The sequence below is a fragment of the Schistocerca serialis genome, chromosome 1 (genome assembly GCF_023864345.2).
Source record: "Schistocerca serialis cubense isolate TAMUIC-IGC-003099 chromosome 1, iqSchSeri2.2, whole genome shotgun sequence".
In the NCBI taxonomy this organism is placed as follows: domain Eukaryota; kingdom Metazoa; phylum Arthropoda; class Insecta; order Orthoptera; family Acrididae; genus Schistocerca; species Schistocerca serialis.
Window position 1 is genome coordinate 760,623,605 of NC_064638.1, and position 22,848 is coordinate 760,646,452.

Here is a 22,848-nt window from a genome sequence, read left to right on the forward strand (position 1 = left end):
ATTGCAAGGGTCTCTGTAGCACTTTTCCCAAGATTCACACAGAATTTGATACACACACACTGTTCTGTCTGCAGATCCTTCATATAATTTCCACACAGCAAACACAGAGTATTACGGAAATTGCTGTGGACATGCAACACGTCCTCCCAGCTGACTGACACTCCGTACACTGCCACTTCAGATACGCAGCTCTCGCCACCTAGCGGTGCAGAGATCTTCTACTACTTTCCAGATGGCAGCACCAGTCCCGAAAATTTTGGATTCCACCTTGTATAACACGGCTGCTTGCACAGGTGGCCCTGTCTCTGATGTGGTAGAATAAGACTGTGATGGGACTGGAGCAGGTGGTGCTTGGGGTGGATTGGGCAGGTCTTGCATCTGGGTCTTTCCCAGGCGTATGATCCCTGTGACAGTGTATTGGAGGTGGGAGGGGCATACAAGTGGACTAGGATGTTGTGGAGGTTGTGTGGACAGTGGAACACTACTTTGGGAGGGGTTGGAAGTATCTTGGGTAGGATACCCCTCACTTCAGGGTATGATGATAAATAATCAAAGCCCTGACTGGGGATGTGGTTCAGTTGTCCCAGTCTGGGGTGGTGTTGGGTGACAAGGGTTTACTTCTTTGTGGTTGGTTCTTTTGATTGATGTGAGAATCAGGTGTGTGTGTGTGTGTGTGTGTGTGTGTGTGTGTGTGTGTGTGTGTGTGTGTGTGAAGATATGGTATGGGAGATCTATTTGTGAATGGTCTGGAGGGTATTGCCTCTCTGCGAAGGCCTTTGTGAGGCCTTCAGCAACTGGGTAAGAAACATCACTGCAGATGTGTCTGACATGGATGGCCAGGTTGTATGAGAGCGATTTTTTTAGTGAGGAAGGGGTGGTAGCTGTCAAAGTGCAGATGCTGTTGGCGATCAGTGGATCTGATGTAGACCAAGGTGTGAATGGAGCCACCTGAGAGGAGGAGATTGACATCTAGGAAGGTGGCATGATGGGTGGAGGAGGACCAGATTAAGTGGATAGGAGAGAAGGTGTTGATGTTGTGGAGGAATGAGGATAAGATGTCCAGGCCTTGGGTCCAGGTTATAGAGATGTGATCAGTAAACCTGAACCAGACTAGAGGTTTTGGGTTTTGGGAAGCTAGGAATGTTTCCTCTAGATGGCCCATGAAGAAGGTGGCATCGGATGGTGCCATGCGGGGCCCCTGGCTGTGCACCTTCCCTTCAGAGGTGAAGTAGTTTTGGGTTAGGATGTAGTTGGTTAGGTGTTTGAGGAATGAAGTGGTGGGTTTAGAATCTGCAGAGCATTGGGAGAGGTTGAGTTCAATTGTTGTGAGATCATGGGCATGAGGATGTTGGTATATAGTGAGGTTGCATGAACAGTGACGAGTAGGGATCTGGAAGTTAGGGGTGTAGGGATGATGGAGAGCTGGTGCAGGAAGTGGTTGGTTTGTCTTATGTGGGAGGCTGGGTTTTGGACAATTGGTTGGAGATGTTCTTCAACAAGAGCTGAGATTCTTTTAGTGAGTCTCTGTAACCAGCCACAATGGGGTGCCCAAGATTGTTAGGTTTGTGGGTTTTGGGGAGTGTGTAGAAGGTGGGTGTGGGGGCTGATGTTGAGGTGAGTAGGGAGGGGGATTCAGGGGAGAGGTCTGGGAAGGGACTAAGGATTTCAGCAGGGATTAGAGGTTATGTTGGCCTTTAGGATGGGGTCACTTTGGCAGATATTGTAGATGGTGGTGCCGGACTACTTGTGCAGGTCCTCTGCTAGGTAGTCACTCTGGTTCATCACAGCAGTGGTGGAACATTTGTCTACCAGGAGGATGATCAGATCAGCATCCATTTTTAGGTTGTGGAGGACAGTCCTTTATTCTGTTGAAAGGTAGTTTTACGTAATGAGGGACCTGGGGAAGGATGGTGAGACCATGTTGGAAGTTAGGAATTTCTGGAAGGTGACCAGTGGATATTCAGGTGGGAATGTGCAGAAGGTCATAGTTGGGTGGTGGTATGAAGTGGGACAATCAGGGTTTGATGTTGGGATTGTATTGGTTTTGGTTGGAGAGGTTGGAAGCAAAGAAGTGTTTCCACTGCAGAGAGTGGAAGAAGGAAAGTAGTAGGTCTTTTACAAGTCCAACATGGTTAAACCTGTGAATCGGCCTTTGTCTAGGACTGAAACTTCTGTTTTGGGGGGAGAGGTTAACAGCAGTGTTCAGGGGTTGTTTCGGCTCTAGATTTCGTGGAGTTTCGGCTCTAGATTCCGTGGTGTTGTTAGGGGTTTTTGGAGGATGTAGTCTGGATGTTATGAGGGGTTCACAAGGAGTACATGAGCTTATTTAGACTTACTTATGTGTTTTTCTTTCTTATATGCTTTTATGAATATTTATTGTGTGAAGAGTTCTATTTTTCAGCATTTCTAGCAGAAAAGAGACAACACTTTGATGTGGCATCAATTTGCCGTTAGCATGATTTCATTACTAACTGGCATTGTTCATTGCTATGTATTGTGTACATAAGAACTTGCAGTCATTCAGAAGAGTAGTCCGAGTTTTTCAAACCAATCATATGGCATAGGGCGATTACCAAATCGCAATATGCAGAGTACAAATTTTTTTTTTTTTTTTTTTTAAGTTGGTCCACACCCCCTGTTGCACTGCTTCCAACACTGACCTGGAACATTTACGACCTTCATTCTGGTAAAATTCTGAAACATTTGAGTTGGTAGAGATGGAAGCCAACACTTGAGATGTGGGATCTAAACATAATTTATTGGTTGTGAATTGCACATTAAAAATGAAGAACCTGTAGGAAGGTAGAAAATTAAGAGAGCTGCAGTGTGGGTAAGTTGAGAGAACCAATGGTTGTTAATAGTTTCAAAGGCAGCATTAGGAAGCAATTTACTGAAACGGGGGAAATGAATATAACATAACATGAATGAGAAAGTTTCATGAAAGAAATAGCCTTGGCAGCAGAAGATCAAACAAGTTTTAGAAATCATTGGCTAATGTGCCTGATGCCAAATTAAGATGATGAAAGGAGAATATATAAAAATGTAGCATACGAACCAGAAAGAAGGGAATACAGATGTGTAAAAAACGAGATTAATTAATCAGTGACTAAAAGTATAGTACGGATAGATAAAAAAGTCTGCTCACGAAGTGGTGGCAGGAGAAAACACATAAGATGTGAAAATGCACAAGCAGTAGTTCCTAATTCTGGCAGAAGGGCTGAAGGGAGAGGAAGATTAATGAAGAAATAGGACTGATGAGGTCTAGCAAATGGGAAGAGTTACAGAAAAGTTGCCCCGAACCCCTGGTCAGGGAATATTTATTTTTTATGGGAGCTGAAAAAAAAATCATTGAAACTTCCTGGCAGATTAAAACTGTGTGCCAGACTGAGACTCGAACTCGCTTGCCTTTCGCGAGCAAGTGCTCTACCAACTGAGCTGCTTATAAGCCATCCTCACAGCTTCAGTTCTGCCAGTACCTCGTCTCCTACATTCCAAATTTCACAGGAGCTCTTCTGCAAACCATGTGCAACTAGCACTCCTGGAAGAAGAGATATTGCGAATATATGGCTTAGCCACGGCCTGGGGGATGCTTCCGGAAAGAGATTTTCACTCTGCAGCGGAGTGTGTGCTGATATGAAACTTCCTGGCGGATTAAAACTGTGTGCCGGACTGAGACTCATACTCAGGACCTTGACCACGAAAGGCAAAGGTTCCGAGTTTGAGTCTCGGTCCAGCACACAGTTTTAATCCGCCAAGAAGTTTCATATCAGCACACACTCCACTGCAGAGTGAAAATCTCATTCTGGAAAAATTCATTCTATGCATACACACTGGGTGAAATTTGAAAACCTGGGAACTTAAAGGTGGAAGGCAGGGTAATAAGCAAGACAGAGATTACTGAAAAAATGTTGTGAAGTAGTTATAAGAATGGAAAGCATTGTATAGGTTAGAAGGTGCCGGGAGGGGGGGGGGGGGGGGGGAGGAGGTAGCCATATCAGAAAATAAACATAAAAAAAAATAAAAAGGTAAAAGGGACTCAAGAAGGAATAGTTACTGAAAAGACATTCTGAGACCATAGAAGATAATAAATTTACGGCAGTGGTGAAGGTTGGGGTTGTTAAAGGAGGTTAGCTGAGGTTGGTTTGCAGGAGAAGAGTGATGTTCGATGGTGTGTGTTTTTTTGGAGCTGGATTGGAACAGGAATGAAAACACCACTATTGAGGCAGTTATAGGAGAAGGTAGGACAGCTTTTTGAGGTAAAGTCTGGGCTGTTGTAGTAGTCTGTGGTTTTCTTTGCAAATGATACTGTCCAAGTATATGTGAGGGGCAGATAACTGCTGAATTTTAAAAGGAGAGAAGTCTGATGAAATGGAAAATGGCAGAAGAGGTGTATTATAGATCAGAGATTATTATTTTGGTAAGTGTAAGAGAGTCCAGAATCAGGAACTTTCAAAGTTAGGGTTGTGGGGGTAACTTCCAGGAACAGGCAAGGTTCCAGGAACAGGTGAGTTTCAAGGAACAGAATGTGGGACCTCAGTTTAGACAGTGTGAAATATTTAATGACATTTGTGACACAAGAGGAGTGTTTGAAGTATTAAGAGGGGGGTAGAGTGGTGAAGAAAAAAAAGCAGAGAGAAGGAAAATGAGAGAAAGAAGAGAAGGAAAGGGGAAGACAAAGAAGGGAAAAGATAAAAATTCAAACGAAAATTGTGAAGAGATAAGAGCTAAGAGTAAGTAATGGGTTGGTGTGAAGAGGTGAGAGTTTCTTGTGAGAAAACTGGTCAATATGGTAAAGTGAAAAAAAATTACGACAGTAAATCACAATTTGAAAATTTGTGAAAAAGACATGGAAACAGAGCAAGGAAGTCTTGGAGAAAACGAAACGTCCTGTATTTGGGAAATACGCTAATGCAGGAAATGGCAGTAATAGTCAGTCAGTGTGGCTTGGCATAAAACAAAAGCACAAAAACACGAAAGAATCGCATAAAAGCAAGGTAAGTGGTGGGAAAGAAAGAAAAGTGGTAGAAGTTTGGCATATGACTAGCTGAAAGATGATATGAAAATGAAGCAGCCCTGCATTGTATAGTGGACCATAAACAACATACGAGGGTGGTTTGAAAAGTTCTCATAGTCGCCACGAGAGGTCAGCGCTAGTGCAATGAGTTGTTAACGTGATATTCATTGGACATGTTGCCTGTAAACATGTGCCATGTCAATGCTCTTGGAAGAGAGCTGTGGCGGTGATGTGGCTCTGTTGTTGTTCCCACATAGTGATTTACGAAGATGCAAAAAATCAAGATTCGTGCAGTGATTAAGCACTTTGTAAAGAAAGGTATGAAAGCAAGGGACATTCATGCTGATCTCCAGAATACACTGGGCGACTCTGTTCCTTCAAATTGAACCATTGTCAAGTGGACAAATGAATCTAAATTCGGTCGGGAGAGATCAGGTGATGATCCGCGCAGTGGTCGGCCAAGACGTGTCACTACTTCATAAATCATTGCAAAAGTGCACAAAATGGTCATGGAGGATCCCCGATTGAAAGTGTGTGAAATTGTTCACGCTTGCCCAAAGCTTATCTGAAAGGGTGTATCACATTTTAACTGAACAATTAGAAATGAAAAAATTATCTGCAAGATGGGTGCCGCGACTCTTGATGCTGGATCAGAAAGGCATGAGAATGGACATATCGGAACAATGTTTGGCTCATTTTAAGAGAAATGAACAAGATTTTTTGCACCAGTTTGTGACCACAGATGAAACTTGGTTGCACTACTATAACCCAGAGACAAAATAACAGTCAGAGCAGTGGAAACATACTGATGCTCCGCCACCAAAGAAAGCAAAGAAATTCCTTTGGCGGGGAAGGTCATGGAATTGGTATTCTGTGATGTGACTGGGATTGTTGTTTGTAGATTATCTCCCCAGTGGGCAAACAGTTACTGGAGAATACTATGCTAACCTCCTGGACAAACTGCAACAAAAGATATACAAAAAAAGGCAGGTTTAGCAAGGAAGAAAGTCGTCTTCTATCAAGACAATGCATGCCTGCAAACATGCCGTCGCCATGACAAAATTACACAAACTAAGGTATGAATTGTTGCCACTCCCATCAGACTTCCATCTCTTCCAAAAACTGAAAATTTCACTTCAAATGGAAAATGGAAAGCTGGAGTTGACAACTATTTTACAGGCCTGGGGGAAACTCGTGGTCGAGATGGGATCAGGGCAGTGGAACATCGTTGGACCAAGTGTATTAATCTACAATGAGACTACATTGAAAAATAATAATAAAAAAAAAGTTTCAGTGATGTAAGTACTTTTTCTCTGTTCTGTTCCGAGAACTTTTCAAACCACCCTCATATAATTGGGTGGATAAGAAATCTCCTCATCAAGTGGCGGCAAAAGAAAATGCACAGATGTTAAGAAATGTGCACATTTCCTTAACTTTTACATGTGTTTCCTTCTGTTGCTACTTGGTAAGTAATTTTTTTTATCCACACAGTTATATTTTCAAAAGGGAACTATAAACAAAGTGTTACAGGAAAATTCATAAAGAAGACTGGACCTTTCTACAAGCATGAAAATCGGTAGTAGATATAAGGGGCAGATTTGGTGAATAGTAGGTGGTACAGATAAATAAATGAACAAACGAGCACATTGGGTTGAAAACAGATATGACATTTTGGACAAGATCCAACATCTGGTCGGGTTAGGGTATCAGTGGGACTTTGCCTCTTTACGCGGTCTTTTCACCATTCTTCTTCCACAATTTGGTTCCACAGCAGGTTTCTCCTCCTAAAACTTATCATTATTGTATCAGTCTATTTTGTTCTCAGTCTTCCTCTTGGCCTTTTGCCCTCAATCTTGAACTCCATCATTTTTCTTGGTATCCTTTCCTCTCCCATCTTCTTCACATGCCCAAACCATTTTAATCTATTCTTCTCAATTTTTTCAGTGAACTTCTCCACTCCAGTTTCCTTACTAACATCGTTATTTTTCACTCTGTCTCTCCTCATTTTCCCTAGCATACTTCTCAGAAACTTCATTTCACTCTCTTCTAGTCGTAGTCCAAATCTCTGAGCTGTAAATTAGTATGGGTGTGAAGTAAGTCTTGTATAGCACCAGCTTGCACCTCATTGGCACTTCCCTTCCCCACATCAAGTCCCTCACACACTGGTAAAATGTACTACTCTGTTCTATTGCTAATTTCTGTCTCCAAATGAGCATTCCACATTAATACACTTCCCAAATATTTAAAGTCATCCACTATTTCAATATCCCGTCCCTTAATATGTATTTGTCCCTTGCCCTCTCTATCCCCTCTGGTTACAACCACGGTCTTGCTTTTCTCCACACTAAATTTCATTCCATAATTTTCGACCTTATCATTTAGGATGTCTATTTGTTTTTGTACCTCTATACTGCTTGTCCCCCATACCACAATATCATCCACAAATAGTAACAGCTTCATTTCCCTTCCTTTAAGGGCTTCTTTTGTCTCTCTGCCTATTTCATCCATCACCATTATAAATAGTAGTAGTGATATCACACTTACTTGTCTTAGTCCCATAACATTCTTAAACCATTCAGTTCTTCCAGCTGGTGTCTGCACACAACTAGAGCTTTTTTCATACATTGCCTGGATGACTTCAAGTGTTTGCTTTCCAACTCCCTTTTTCTTCAAGGTTGTCCATACCTTTTCTGATGGAACACTGGCATATGCTTTCACTAGGTCGAGAAATGTCATCACCAGATCTTTCCCATACTCCCAGTGTCTATGCATCAACTGTCTCATACTAAAGATTGGGTCCACTGTTTATGTACCATGATGAAAGCCATACCGCTTCTCTTCTAACTGCTCTTCCACTTTTTCTCTCTCTCTTCTTTCCACTATCCGCTCCACTATTTTTGGTACTTGGGATATGAGTGTGATCCCTCAATAGTTGTCACATACTTTCCTGTCACCCTTCTTGAAAACTGGGATTGTTATTCCCTTTCCCCATTCTTCAGGTACACATTCTTGGGTCCAAGTGCATCTTATTAGTCTATATAGCCACTGTAGCCCAACTGGTCCAGCTGCCTTTATTATCTCCACAGTAATTTCGTCTATCCCAGGTGCCTTTCCTGTTTTCATTCTTCTCAGAGCTAGTTCCACTTCTAATATTGTTATATTCTCCTCGTCTTCCAGACACCTGCCCCCCTGCCGTACTTTTATTCCCTTTCCATTGCCATTGCCATTCTTCACATTTAGTAATTTATCAAAGTACTCTTTCCATCTTTCCTTTATCTCGTGTGGTTGCATCATTAGCTCTTCGCTTTCCCCTTTCACTAGCTTTGTGTATGTTTTTTCCTTTCTCATACTCATTGTAATTCCATATATCATCCTCATACCACTAGTAACATCTTTTTCCAACTCTCGGGTGAATTTCTCTTAGCTTTTCCTCGTTTCTTCTGCTACCATTTTCTTACACTTATTTTTACTATCCTGGAATTTCCTTTTACTTTCAGCTGTTCAGTCTCTGTTCCATTCATTCCAGGCTTTCTTCTTTTCTTTTACTGCCTCTTTCAACCTCTCATGCCACCATAGTGTCTCCTTTTCCTTTACCCTTCCGGACAGTCTGCCACAGGTCTTCTCAGCAGAGCTTACAAACACTTCTTTGAACTTACGCCATTCCTCTTCCACATTGTCATACTCGGAGTTAGGGATTTTACGCTTAAGTAACTCCTTAAATTTTTCTTGTACCATGCCATCCTTTAGTTTCCACTTTTTTATTTTCCTTTCCCTTTCTTCCTTTATGTCTTTCAATTTCTTGAATCTCATCTTTGCCACCACCACTCGATGGTCTCCATCAAAAGCCTGTCCTGGGATTGCAGGTACATCCATCAACTGTCTCTTATTTTCCTTTTCCAACAGAAAGTAATCGATGACCGTCTTCGTCCGTCTATCACCCCATCCATATCTCGTTATCTTTCGGCCATTCTTTTTACGGAACCCTTTGTTGCCCACAATCACCCTGTTTCTTTTACAGAAATCAACCAGTTTCTATCCTTCCTCCCATATCCATATGGGCCAATTATCTCCTCCTTCCTTAGCCTTTCTTTGCCTACCTGTGCATTTAGGCCAGCCATTACTATTGCTTCCGCATCTGTAATTACTCTCTAATACCTCTAGAAAATCCTCAATGTTCTCTTCTTTATTTCCTGTTTGTGGTACATATACTTGGATGAAGTCCTTCACTACACTCCTGGAAATGGAAAAAAGAACACATTGACACCAGTGTGTCAGACCCACCATACTTGCTCCGGACACTGCGAGAGGGCTGTACAAGCAATGATCACACGCACGGCACAGCGGACACACCAGGAACCGCGGTGTTGGCCGTCGAATGGCGCTAGCTGCGCAGCATTTGTGCACCGCCGCCGTCAGTGTCAGCCAGTTTGCCGTGGCATACGGAGCTCCATCGCAGTCTTTAACACTGGTAGCATGCCGCGACAGCGTGGACGTGAACCGTATGTGCAGTTGACGGACTTTGAGCGAGGGCGTATAGTGGGCATGCGGGAGGCCGGGTGGACGTACCGCCGAATTGCTCAACACGTGGGGCGTGAGGTCTCCACAGTACATCGATGTTGTCGCCAGTGGTCGGCGGAAGGTGCACGTGCCCGTCGACCTGGGACCGGACCGCAGCGACGCACGGATGCACGCCAAGACTGTAGGATCCTACGCAGTGCCGTAGGGGACCGCACCGCCACTTGCCAGCAAATTAGGGACACTGTTGCTCCTGGGGTATCGGCGAGGACCATTCGCAACCGTCTCCATGAAGCTGGGCTACGGTCCCGCACACCGTTAGGCCGTCTTCTGCTCACGCCCCAACACCGTGCACCCGCCTCCAGTGGTGTCGCGACAGGCGTGAATGGAGGGACGAATGGAGACGTGTCGTCTTCAGCGATGAGAGTCGCTTCTGCCTTGGTGCCAATGATGGTCGTATGCGTGTTTGGCGCCGTGCAGGTGAGCGCCACAATCAGGACTGCATACGACCGAGGCACACAGGGCCAACACCCGGCATCATGGTGTGGGGAGCGATCTCCTACACTGGCCGTACACCACTGGTGATCGTCGAGGGGACACTGAATAGTGCACGGTACATCCAAACCGTCATCGAACCCATCGTTCTACCATTCCTAGACCGGCAAGCGAACTTGCTGTTCCAACAGGACAATGCACGTCCGCATGTATCCTGTGCCACCCAACGTGCTCTAGAAGGTGTAAGTCAACTACCCTGGCCAGCAAGATCTCCGGATCTGTCCCCCATTGAGCATGTTTGGGACTGGATGAAGCGTTGTCTCACGCGGTCTGCACGTCCAGCACGAACGCTGGTCCAACTGAGGCGCCAGGTGGAAATGGCATGGCAAGCCGTTCCACAGGACTACATCCAGCATCTCTACGATCGTCTCCATGGGAGAATAGCAGCCTGCATTGCTGCGAAAGGTGGATATACACTGTACTAGTGCCGACATTGTGCATGCTGTGTTGCCTGTGTCTATGTGCCTGTGGTTCTGTCAGTGTGATCATGTGATGTATCTGACCCCAGGAATGTGTCAATAAAGTTTCCCCTTCCTGGGACAATGAATTCACGGTGTTCTTATTTCAATTTCCAGGAGTGTATATTCCTTGTCCTCGGCCGAATCCTCATCACTCTATCACTTGTGTATTCTACTGCTTCCACCTATTCCTCTAGGTTGATTTTATAATATGGATGGATAAAAAAGCTACTCCTGTAAGAATGCAATCATTATTACTGCCTTTAGATCTTTTGAGATGTTTCCTCAAATAAATGAAAATGTATATAGTGATGCCTCTTCCTTTTCATGTGTCTTGCTGCTGGGCATTTCTCTTCCAAGTCCAGGAATTTGATGGGTTGTTTTTACTAATCTGCTCTTTCCACCTACTTACCAGTGATCTCTCATTTCCATTGTGAATATCCATTGTGAAATCCGTTTGCAGTCACTTCTGCAGAAGATCATCTTGCAACCTTACATTCGTTTTGTTGCTCCTGACCCTTAATTTTTCTTCCTCTCCAATTCTTTTATAGTCTTCCTGTCCAACGTTACGCATATGCCTTTTGTATCTCGGATACTCTTGTATTTCCTTCTTTCATCCACAAGCGAAACTCTACATTATGTGTTACTGTTACAGCAGTGATTTGTAATTATATATACAGTGTAGCAGCTATTTTTGTCTGTGCAAATATTAAAGCTTCTAATGAACCAAACGAACAACTGGAGATGATGCTGATCCTGTTTACATAATTTGGTAGGAATTTCTCTCCATAGACAGTCCAATAAAAGCAGAACAGTTTATTGTGACCACAGAACTTCGATTAAACCAGTGGTGAATGTGCTCATTGGAAACAGCAGCGTCAGCATTTGTTCAGTCCATTTTCCCCGAATGTGTTCAGAAGCTCTACATTTTAGCACTGATTATGACATCCATGCAGACCATGATTCTACAGACAGCATATTGTAATGTTCACAATGCTCTTCGCATTTTGAGAATTACGTATAGCTTGTGTTACCAGAGTGATGGAAATTTCTTCAGTTGTGAGATCAGGGTTTTCACTCTCACCTTACATGAAACTGTTGTGACATTCTGATCAAGCTTAAGTTGACCAACGGCTCCTCTACTACCATGAGCATTCAAGTGATTCTTTGTTGCCATTCTTCATTGCTCATGCCAATATTTCACTATATCTGATTGTTCTCACCTTCACCATTGTTTTGGTGTCACAGCCCACTGCCTAATCACAACTGGTTTTCTCCAATAAATGAGCTGTAATGCTGGAATAGTGTTCCTACCAGTAGGTTTATGCCAATACATTGGTGTAGTGCAGTGGTGGATATTGAAGTATCACTGTTCCGTAGTAACTGAGTTGAGTATTTTCACTTTTCTTCCACTGCACCGATCTTAATGATTTTGCTCAGCCTTGTAATTGTTTTTTCTTATATTTGAGTCAGGAGACTGCTCTGCAGCTTACACTGTTGTACCATTATACCGTTTTGCTTATTGATATGCATGCTTACAGTGTTGTGGTTGGCAGACATATTTCAGAAGCTGCATGCACTCAGATTAACTCTGGACAATAATATGTTTGAAAATATTGACTTAGCCATTTCATTTTTGTTGAATCCAGCTCAGTTTGGGTTTTTAATGTGTAGTGTTTCTTGAGCCCTGGCTTAACACCATTCCATGTGGTCATTAATATTAATTATTTATCCATTTTGATAACAGCAATTGTAAGCAGTCCTACATTTTTTACGCACATTATTGGTGAATTTTTTTGGCGAAAGAACGAAACTTGTTCAAACAGTTTTTGAACTTGCAACCAGTTGTCGTTCAGTACATCCCATGATATTTCAGCTGGGCAGCTGCCAATCGTCCACGGGTGTGCCATTGAAAACGGATGAATTTATCCTCTGTTCTACAAAATAAAGTGTGGTGCGAGTATTTTGCATATGTGTGACAATCAAGCTGACGGATGGACCACACCACTCAGCGGCAGTACCGTTGTTGGTGGAACTGCAGAACTCGACTGTCTTCTGCATTACCGCTCGCAACAGCCATCTGTGCATTCTGTCTTCTTTGATCAGAACAAATTGTGGAGGTGGTTGGGTTCCACGCACCGTCCAACTGATAGCCACCATCGTGGTTCATTGGATTATCTGCCAGGCATAACGGAGTCCTAAAACAATGTTGCTGTGGTCAGAATCATTGTTTTATTATACACCATTGAATGTCCAGTGGAAATACAGTGTTCGGCAGTAGCAGACTTGCTTCGTTGCAAAAGGTGAGTACAGTGTTTGTGTTCAGTGCAGCATTCTTTTACAGTACGTGTCATCTGACCTATTTAAGCAATACCACATTGGCAAGGTATTTTGTAAATTCCGGCCTTTTGCAGTGGCAAATTGTCCTTCACTGACGCCAGAAGGTCTGTGATTTAGAAGGTGGGTGAAAAACGACTTTCATCTGAAATTTATAGAGGATTCTTGCTGTCTTAAACAAAATGTTGGCTGTAATCAGTAGAATTGAGGTGCTGTAGAAACTCCTTTAATTTATCTTCTCCATGAGGCTGCACAATGAAAGTATCATCCACATGCCTCCAAAATAGATTAGGTTTAAGGGCAGCTGATTGAAATGCTCATTCTTTGAAGTCCTCCACAAAAACTCTGCCGTCAAGGGAGACAGAGGGCAGCCCCTGGCAACACTCTCAGTCTCAAAGAAGTGCTATCCACGTAAACTTATTTCCAGTTAGTGTCAAACAGTCTGCAAGAGGGTTCTTTGTAAAAAGTGAATCCACATCAAAACTAACTAAAAGGTCCAAACAGCCTAGACGGAGAGCCTCCATTCTATTGAAAAAGTCGGCTGAGTTACGGATGTGATATGAATATTTGCCTACCAGTGGACTCAGCAAAGAAGCAGGATGTTTGGCTAAATCATTTGTAGGAGCTCCAATGGTGCTCACTATTGGATGTAAAGGAAGATTTTCTTTATGAAGGCCATATGGTCTTGATGGCACATGACCATGTGGTCTTAACCTCTTAAAAGATGAGGAGGAATTCAGAGGTGCAGAAATTTTCTGTTGTACACATTCTGTAGGCTCATAATTGTTCCTCCTGTAGGTATTACTGAGCAGGCATGCATTTTATCATCATCACACTCTGAAGTAACAAAACAGTGGCATTACCATTGTCAGCCTCTAACGGTTTTGGCGACAAGAGAAGCGGTGCAAAACTGGATTGCGAACTTCACACTTCTCCTACTGCAGTTGACTTACTTGGCCTGTGGGGGATATTCCCAGTGTTGCAGTTCACCTGGGTCTCGTGTTCTACAACTTTGCTCTTTGTTCCAGTAATACCGATTATGTACACTCCTGTTACTGGTAATATCGTAAGTGATATTTCGTTGGTAATGTGTTAAAGAAAGCGCTAGAAATAAGTGACAGTTCACTCCCGGAATTTATAAATATGTTAACTTCAAAATCCTCCTTTTTTCCTATTACTATTGGTTGTGTATTAGTGGTAGTTAAGCTCAGTTCTTACAGTAACAACCATTCTTTGGTTGGTATTTTATGCATGAAGTTAATATACCTATTATAAGCCAGGCCTCCGAATATAACTCTTTGACCTGGGCCCCGGCCCTGTATCCAGATCCCACTACGTTTCCCTCATTACTGGTGATCACTGGTTGGTTACCAAATCGGGATATTACATTATCATTTTGTACTCTATTACTACTTGGTACAAATTCTTATGAAGTAACTGGATCTAAATTCGAAGGCAGATGCTTTTCCTGACAATCTTCGCTACCCTCATTCCAGTTACCCTGGTGTACTCTAGCTAAGTTGGCCTCATGTCTCTTAAAATTGCTATTACTGTTATTACTACCTCTTCTGAAATTCTGATTTTCATTTTGATGTACGTTCTCATTGCAGTCTTTGTTTAAGGCATCAAGTGCGTCTACGAAGAATAATAATTTTCCACATTTTTCCACCCACTACATAATATGTCCTTCCTTGCGTAAATGGGTAAACGTCTTATTAAAATTTGTACCAACCCTTCTTCCTCCATGGGCTTATCTAAGTACTTCGCTCTCTTTATTGGCAGTCGAAATACTTTCACATCGTACCCCACGAACTGTTGTAATACTTTGGGTCCCACAAGTCGGATATTAGTTTTTCCTGGGTGCTTGCTGACCAATACTTCTCCTTAAACTTTTTCTGGAAGTCTGTCCAAGACAAAAAATTCTCTATGTTCACTGTGCCCCACTCTCAAGCTTCTCCTAAAATGTACCCCACCACAAATTCAATCTTTTTTTTAATCTTCCCAAGTCTTGGGCAAGGCTTGATTGAACCTTTTCAAAAAATGTAGAATGTACTTCCCCATCTGGCTTGAACTTAGGGAAATCTCTAGATAACCCTGAATTTGCTCCCCATTGTAAATCTGTCATTACTTCAGTAGTTAATACTACGTTGGGAGAAGTCACTCTATTATCTACTTTGTCTTACATAAGTTTAAATTCTTTCCACAGTTCATTTATGTTTCTCTTGGTGTTACTAAGTTCAGAAGATAAAATTGGAGACACGTTGTCGGAGGATATGCTTGCGGCAACTTCTCTGTCTATCATCTCTTCTACTTGTCCCTCCAGACTGCTTATATTTATTGTGTCTGATGTTGCTAGTTTCTCTTTAAATTTCCTTTCCACGTTATCAACTTACGAGTGTTAACGCCTGCAGTTTGTGATTGGGCTATAGGAATTAGCTTGTCCTATTTCTCTACACTTTCCTTTAAAATGTGTAGTTTCTGCTTTACCGCATCAAATGTAACATTACGTATACTTTGAAATGATCCTAATTTTTCACTAAATTCAGATTCTACATTATTACATTTATCTTCAATATCAAATTCTAGTGTTTTAGCTAAGTCCTGAAATTAGTTACTGTGGATCTCACTAAAGTCAGTGAACAGTTGGTTTACATGGATGGTCAGGGCATTACTTCATTCATTCTTTAAATCTAATTGCAAACTCTCCACTATATCATTTTTTCACTTATAGTAGTACTTAGTTCCTTTCTTATAGCAGCTGAATCCGCCTCCTGTTCATCTAATCTTATCATTTAACTGGGCATTTACTGAATCTAACTTAAGACTTAGCTCTTGTCTTAAAGTAGCTGAATTTACACTCTGTGCATCTAATTTTTCACTTAAAGTTGCAATTTGAGCATTTGCAGCTGCACTTTGATCATCTAATATAGCATTTAGTTGAGTATTCACTGAGTCTAATTTAAAACTTAGTGCTGTGTCAGTGAGCAGGTGTGGAATCAGCGCCTGTGCTGTTCACAGGCGCTGATTCCACACCTGCTCACTGACACAGCACAGCACAGGCGCTGGCAGCATCAAAGGTTGGTTTCAGTGTCGATATCGGTGAACGGATTTGTAGTCAGCACCGGTGAGCAGCAGCTGGCATCGTTGGCAGGTGTGTGTGAGGGCTGCTTACTCTCCACACTGGATCTTAGTTGTTGAATAGATCTCGTCGTCTTAGTCTAAACTGTTGAGATTTTCCTTGCTTCTTTTCTTGCATAGTATTTATTTTCATCCCTTTTTACCATTTATGCAGAATCTAACTCAAAATATCTTTTTATCTTGATTTCATTTGAAAGTTCCTCTTTCTTCGAGTCCTGTCATAACTTCTTCTCCGAAGCCAATGAGGTAACTGCACAATGTTCCGTTGTCAATTTCACGGATGAAAATTTAGATGATTTGATGCTGTCTGCATTAAACAAGAGACTTGAAGATTTTGCACTTACACCTAGAGCACTGCCTTGAATAACCGTAGAATACCTTCCTTTGGATGCTCATTTGTATTTATAAGCATCGAGTTGTCATCACAAATTGCAAACTAAGATCATATGTAAAACACTTGCACACAAAGCTCAAACACGTTTCAGATGCAGATAGCTTGCCTACAGAGCTTCCCCACCTGAAGACATGTTCAGGGATAATGGATATTCTAGCCGGCAGATTAACAAGGCACTGTCAGTTAAAACCAAGAATCAGGGAATGGGTAAAGAGGAGAATATGCCACAAAAGCTTTAGCTTTTCTTCCTTTTGTGGGTGATATTTCATTTAAGATAGCAAGAATCCTCGATAAATATCAGGTGAAAGTTGTTTTCCGCCCTTCATCTTAAATTGCCCATTATCTGGCTTCAGTGAAGGATGATTTGCTACTGTGAAAGGACAGAATTTACAAAATACCTGGTCAGTATAGTATACCTTACATAGGTGAGACCACATGCACCGTGGAAGAGTGTTGTACTCTCCTTTTTCAGGGAAGCAACTCCGCCTGTGGCAGACATTGTATTTCCACTGGACATTCAATGGAAAATGCTATGGTGGGGCATTTGGAACGACGACTGGCTGCAAATCCAAAATTAGTTCGTTCATTCAGTTCAATGGGAAAATATTAAAATTCAGAATGACACTGTCAGCTTGAGAACTGTCATATTCAAAATGATGTAGGTAAATAAAGGGTAAATTCTGCTCCTAAGAACATTAAAAAGAGTTTTATAATTAATATCTGTGGCTTGCTGTGTTACAGGTGGAATACTAACTCGAGTGGAATTCGTTTGCAACGTTAGTGTTCCATTTGGAGAACCTACATTCAGATCAGAAGTGGGAAATACATATACATTTGAATTTCAGTCTTCACATGCTTGTCCTAAGGGAATTGTGGACTGTGTTGTAAGTATTGAAATGTTACGGATTGGTACAGAATAAGTGAAACACAGTTTTTCAGTTAACATTATTTTATGGTGCTATTAGCTGAGCACAGCTGCTGGTTACTCACATAATTAAAGAAAAACTGTGTCCAGTGGCCTTTTTTTTCACATTTATGTATTTTGAGCTTTTACTCATCTCCATGTGGCATACTGTAATAACATAGTTATTATTCTTTTATCAACTGCATTTTGAATGCTGCCTTTGATGCTACAGCTGTTGTGTGTGGGAACAACCTTTGTTACCAGATACTGTTATTAGAATCTGGTTGAAACATGTTACATTGAAGATGTGAGTGGAGCTTAAATGCAATACTGACTTCTGTTATCATCATCGTCATCATCATCATAAGCAGCAGCAGCAGCACCAGCACCATTGTCATAATCTTTTACACTTTCTATCACCTGGCTGAATCTGTTAGATCATAAAACCTATCAGTCTTTTTCTGTCCTCCCTCCAAGTTTCGTTCTCCACTCTGTCTCAGTCTTCTCTCCTCATCACACATTCCTTCACTCCAGTGATCTATCTTTCTCTCAGTCGTCCTCTGGGTCTCCTTCTTCTTCATCTTCTTCTTCTGTTGTCATTTCATGGGCCTATCTCGGTTTTCTGCCAATTCCCATTCTTTTAACATGTCCATACCATGTTAATCTTGTCTTTCCTATGATGTCTTGCATGAGCTTGTCTTTAATGCTTTCTCACACTGTCTGATTCCTTACTCAACTCATTCTATTTAGTCCTATTCTACTTTTCTGAAATTTTGTCTTGCATGCCTGTATTCTGCTCACCTGCCTTTTCTTCATTACAAACTTTTTTGATGTGTATGGGTACTGAGGCATAATACACTTTGCATAATGTTTGCTTACTTTTTGGTGATACTTCCTTGCTCCAGACCGTGGTTCTTATGCTCTAAAGGAAAACATTAGATTGCCTTCACCTTTCATTAATCTCCTTCTCATTCCTCCTGCTTGTTTCTGTTTTGTACCCCATGTACTTGTAACTTTCCACTTCTCGTAGTACTGCCCTCTAGTACACCTGTTGCCACCATCCTCTTATTCCTAATTGTCACCATCATTTCACACTATTCTTAGTGTCTCTCATGAACTTGCTTTACTGTAAAAATTAGACTCTCTGTTTTACTTACAGGTCCAAACCCGTATTGCTCCTCTTCCAGCCCTCCTCGTGCTATCTTCTGTACTCTCTTTTTCAGAATATTCTGAAATACAATGGCAGCATGACACATCAAAGAAACTCCTCTATAATTTTGACTAGTTTGCTGCAATCCGTCTCAAAAATTGGCTCTATAAATTCCTTATTTCAAATTTTCAGGTGTCCTCCTTTCTTGAAAGACCTTATGTCCTCCTGCTCCTCATTTTCTTCTTCCATATTTCCACTGGGATTTAGTAACTTTCCAAAATACTCGCGCCACATCTCCTTGATTTTCTGTACATTCTCAGCTTCTTTTCCTACTTAATTGATCATCCTGACGTTTTCCATCATGCCTAGCATTAACCTTTCCATAGAGGAATTCCTTACTCCCTTCACTGTCCCCTCAGGGGGTCCACAACTCTTTTGTGTATACATGCGTGGTGAGCACGGGGCCCAGACCTATTGCAGCCTTCCTTCTTTCCAGGGCTGGATTTCCTTCCCCTTCCCCTCTTTTCCTCTCCTTGCTCCTTCCCCCTTGCCCTCTCCTCTCCCTCTCTTGGTGTCCTATCTTATGTTGGCCCCTGCTATCCTCCTGGTTATGTTGGTTTTGCAATTTAGCTTTGTTGCATAATCACCTCCTCCTTTTGGCACTCCCTGGTCCCCCTCTGGGGTTTGACCTCCATTACTAAATTTCTCTTCCATAGTGTGAACCATTTGGGGAAGAGCATCTTACCAAGTGCCTCCGATGTGTGCCCTCCTAGTACTTTCCACCTTTTCTTTCACGTCGTTGTCTGATGCTAGGGTGCATAGCCAGCACGGTAGCCAGCCCATGTGGTGGGGTCGCTATGTACCCTTTTGGTTGAGCCCCCCTGAACATACAGGGATTACACTTCTGATACCTGAGCTGTGACCACCTCATGCAAGCCTTGCAGTGGTTGCTCATCATCCTGGAGCATCGGAACTCCCGGCAATGGCCGCCGTGCCAGACGACCCTTGCTGTGACTGGGTGGTGCCCGTGAGGAGAGCCCCAATTGGAGTGGGTGGTATCAGGGCGGACGCTATGCAAATGAAATGCATACGGGTCCAGAACTCTGGCCGTTCTTCTGCGCCCGTCTCTCTGCGTGGAACTGATTCTTCTAGTGCTGCTTCTCCGGCTCCTTCGGCCTTCCCTTCCATGGCTACCCCCCTGGGAAGAGGGTCAGGCCCGTCGGCTAGGGGCGAAACCTTTCCCCCACTATCTGGTTTGCACCAGGACTGATTGTATTCTTTGTGGAATACATTGAAGACAAGTTTGGCGAAGTGGACTCCCTGAGCAAGATGCGGTTGGGTTCGTTGCTGATCAAAACTGCTTCAGCTGCCCAGTCTGGGGCCCTTCATGCCCGTACCCATCTTTGCACAATTCCTGTGTCCATTACCCCCCACCAGTCTCTAAATATGGTTCAAGGTGTGATTTTTCACAGGGACCTCATCCTTCAAACTGATGAGAAAGTTAGGGACAATCTTGGACGGCGCGGTGTTCACTTTGTTTGGCCTGTTCAGAAGGGTGCTAAGGACAATCACATTGATACTGGTGCCTTTATCCTGGCCTTTGAAGGGGATACCCTCTCTGAGAAAGTAAAGATTATGGTTTATTGATGTGATGTGAAGCCGTACATCCCACCTCCTATGAGGTGTTTTAAGTGCTTGCGTTTTGGACACGTCTTCCCGCTGTTTGCTGGCCCCTCTCTGTGGTGACTGTGGATGTCCACTCCATGAGGAGAGTCCCTGTGTTCTCCCTCCTGTGTTGTTAATTGTCATGGCAATCATTCTCCACGTTCACCAGATTGCCCAGTATATAAGAAGGAAAAGAAGATACAGGAGTACAAGTCCCTTGATCGTTTAACCTACACAGAGGCTCGTAAGAAGTATACACGTCTTCACCCTGTGTCCATGTTGTCTAGTTGTGCTTTAGTTACATCTTCACCCCTTCCTCCCCCTTCCTTACCCCAATCCCATACCCCTCTCCTCCCCGCCTCCCCTGCGGCACCTTCTCCTCTGGGCACTGCTCCCCCTCCCCAGCCGGAGAAGTGTCCCACTCCTTCGGTGTCTGCCGGTCAAGGCCGCTCCTCCCGGGATGCCCCTTCCCGGCACCTTCCAGGCCAGAGGTCTGCTGCCATGTGACGACCGTGAGAACCGCGGTCTGTCAGCTCCCACGTTGCCCGATCTCTTTCTGTTCCCGATCTTGCTGCAGCTGGCTCCTTTATGCCACGCAGCCCTCCTTGATCTCAACCAAAAAAGAAGAAGAAACATAAGTCCCGGACAAAGAGCCTCTGGTGTCACCAGAGGTCCCATCCCCAGCTTCACCACCAGATCCAACTTGTCGTTCATGGAGGTCACCCCGTCCTTGTCGGTGACGGGTGGTGACCCGGTGGTATGACTGGCTTTAGCCTGTTCACCCCCCATTTAAATCATCGTACTGTGGTTATCCAATGGAATTGTAATGGATACTACTGTCACCTTCAGGAATTGAAAGCCCTTATTTCGTCTTACTCTGTAGCTTTTGTGATTCTACAGGAATCTCATTTTACTGATGATCACTTACCGACCCTCTGCGGGTTCCGTGTTTTCTGTCGAAATTGGCTCGGACTCCTGTGGGCTTCTGGTGGCGTTTGTACGTTGGTCTGTACAGGCATGGCTAGCACGTGGATTCCTCTTCAAACTACATTGGAAACGGTTGCTGTTATGGTCAACCTGGACTCTGAGGTCATGGTTTGCAATCTTTATCTCCCTCCTGACAGGACTCTTACACCTGCTGCCTTAACTGCCCTTCTTCGGCAACTTCCTCCTCCCTTCCTCCTTCTCAGGGATTTTAATGCTCATCGTCCTTTGTGGGACAGTGTATTTCCATCTAGACGAAGTCTTGTCTTAGATCAGTTTATTACAGACCAGGACTTGTGCCTTCTTAATGATGGCTCCCCTACTCATTTCACTGCCAGTTATGGTACCTTTTCTGCCATTGATCTTTCTCTTTCTTCTCCCTCTCTCCTCCTGTCATTACACTGGCCGCCACACAATGACCTTTGTGATAGTAACCATTTCCCGTTGATTCTCTCTCTCCCTTCCCACTCCCCAAGGGACAGGTTACGCCTTTGGTCTTTCCAACATGCCGATTGGCCTCTATACACTGCACAGATCGTGTTTTCTCCCTCTTTGTCGGGTTGTATTGATGACGTCCTACGTGACGTGTCTGACGCGATAGTTCGCACTGCTAGCCTCGTTGTACTGCGCTCATCTGGACCATTTTGTCGCCAGCAAGTCCCGTGGTGGAGTACGGCCATTGCCATTGCCATCTGTGATCGCCGTCGAGCTTTGCAACCCCTTAAGAGGCACCCATCCGTTGCCAGCCTTATTACCTTTAAGCACCTTCGCGCTAAAGCTTGTTATTTGATCAAACAGAGAAAGTGGATGTGTTGGGAACGATTTGTTTCTTCCCTCGGTTCTACTGTCCCTATGTCATGGGTATGGGCTACACTTTGCTCTCTCCAAGGTTGCCATCAGCAATCCACCCTCCCAGCCCTTCACCACCCAGGTGGCCTTTGTACGGACCCGTTGATTCTCGCAGAACATCTTGCGACCCATTTTGCAATGGCATCAGCATCAGCCTCCTATCCAGCTTCTTTCCTTCACCAGAAACAGCGGGCCTAAGCTTCCACCTTATGTTTTACCCCTTGTCAGTCAGAATCTTACAATGAACCTTTTACTGAATGGGAATTTCTTTCCGCTCTTTCTTTTTCTCATGATATGGCATCTGGCCCAGACTCGATTCATAACCAACTGCTTCAACATCTCAGTGCTCCACAACGGCAACATCTTCTTCGGGTGTTTAACCGTATCTGGCTCCAGGGTAACTTCCCTCCTCAGTGGAAGGATAGCATCGTGGTTCCTGTCCTTAAGCCTGCTAAGAACCCCCATTTGTTGACAGCTATCGGCCAATTACTCTGACCTATGTTGTTTGTAAGTTACTTGAACGGATGGTAGCCCTTCGGCTCAATTGGGTCCTTGAATCTCAGGATCTATTGTCCCCTTACCAGTGTGGCTTCCGAGAGGGACAGTCTCCAATCGATCATTTACTTCGCTTGGAATTCGCAGTTTGGCAGGCTTTTTCCCAGTGCCGCCATTTGGTTGCAGTATTTTTTGACCTACGCAAGGCCTGTGACACAGCCTGGCGCCATCACATCTTACTTACCCTTTCTTTGGGCTCCACTCTAGATTTTTATCCACCAGTTCCTGTTCCGTCAGTCATTCAGGGTTCGGGTTGGTACTGTTTTTAGTTCTCTACAGACCCAGGAGACGGGCATCCTACAGGGTTCTATCTTGAGTGTACTTCTTTTC

General features: G+C 43.5%; 1 protein-coding gene across 8 annotated transcripts in view; it reads left to right on the forward strand.

Moving 5' to 3' along the window:
• LOC126482314 (cation-independent mannose-6-phosphate receptor) overlaps positions 1 to 22,848 on the forward strand; it is a 768,212-nt gene that overhangs the window by 42,054 nt on the left and 703,310 nt on the right. For all 8 annotated transcript variants that reach the window (XM_050106419.1, XM_050106409.1, XM_050106382.1 and 5 more), the window contains exon 5: positions 17,153 to 17,295. In XM_050106419.1, the coding sequence (XP_049962376.1) occupies positions 17,153 to 17,295 (143 nt within the window). The remainder of the gene's footprint in view (positions 1 to 17,152; positions 17,296 to 22,848) is intronic.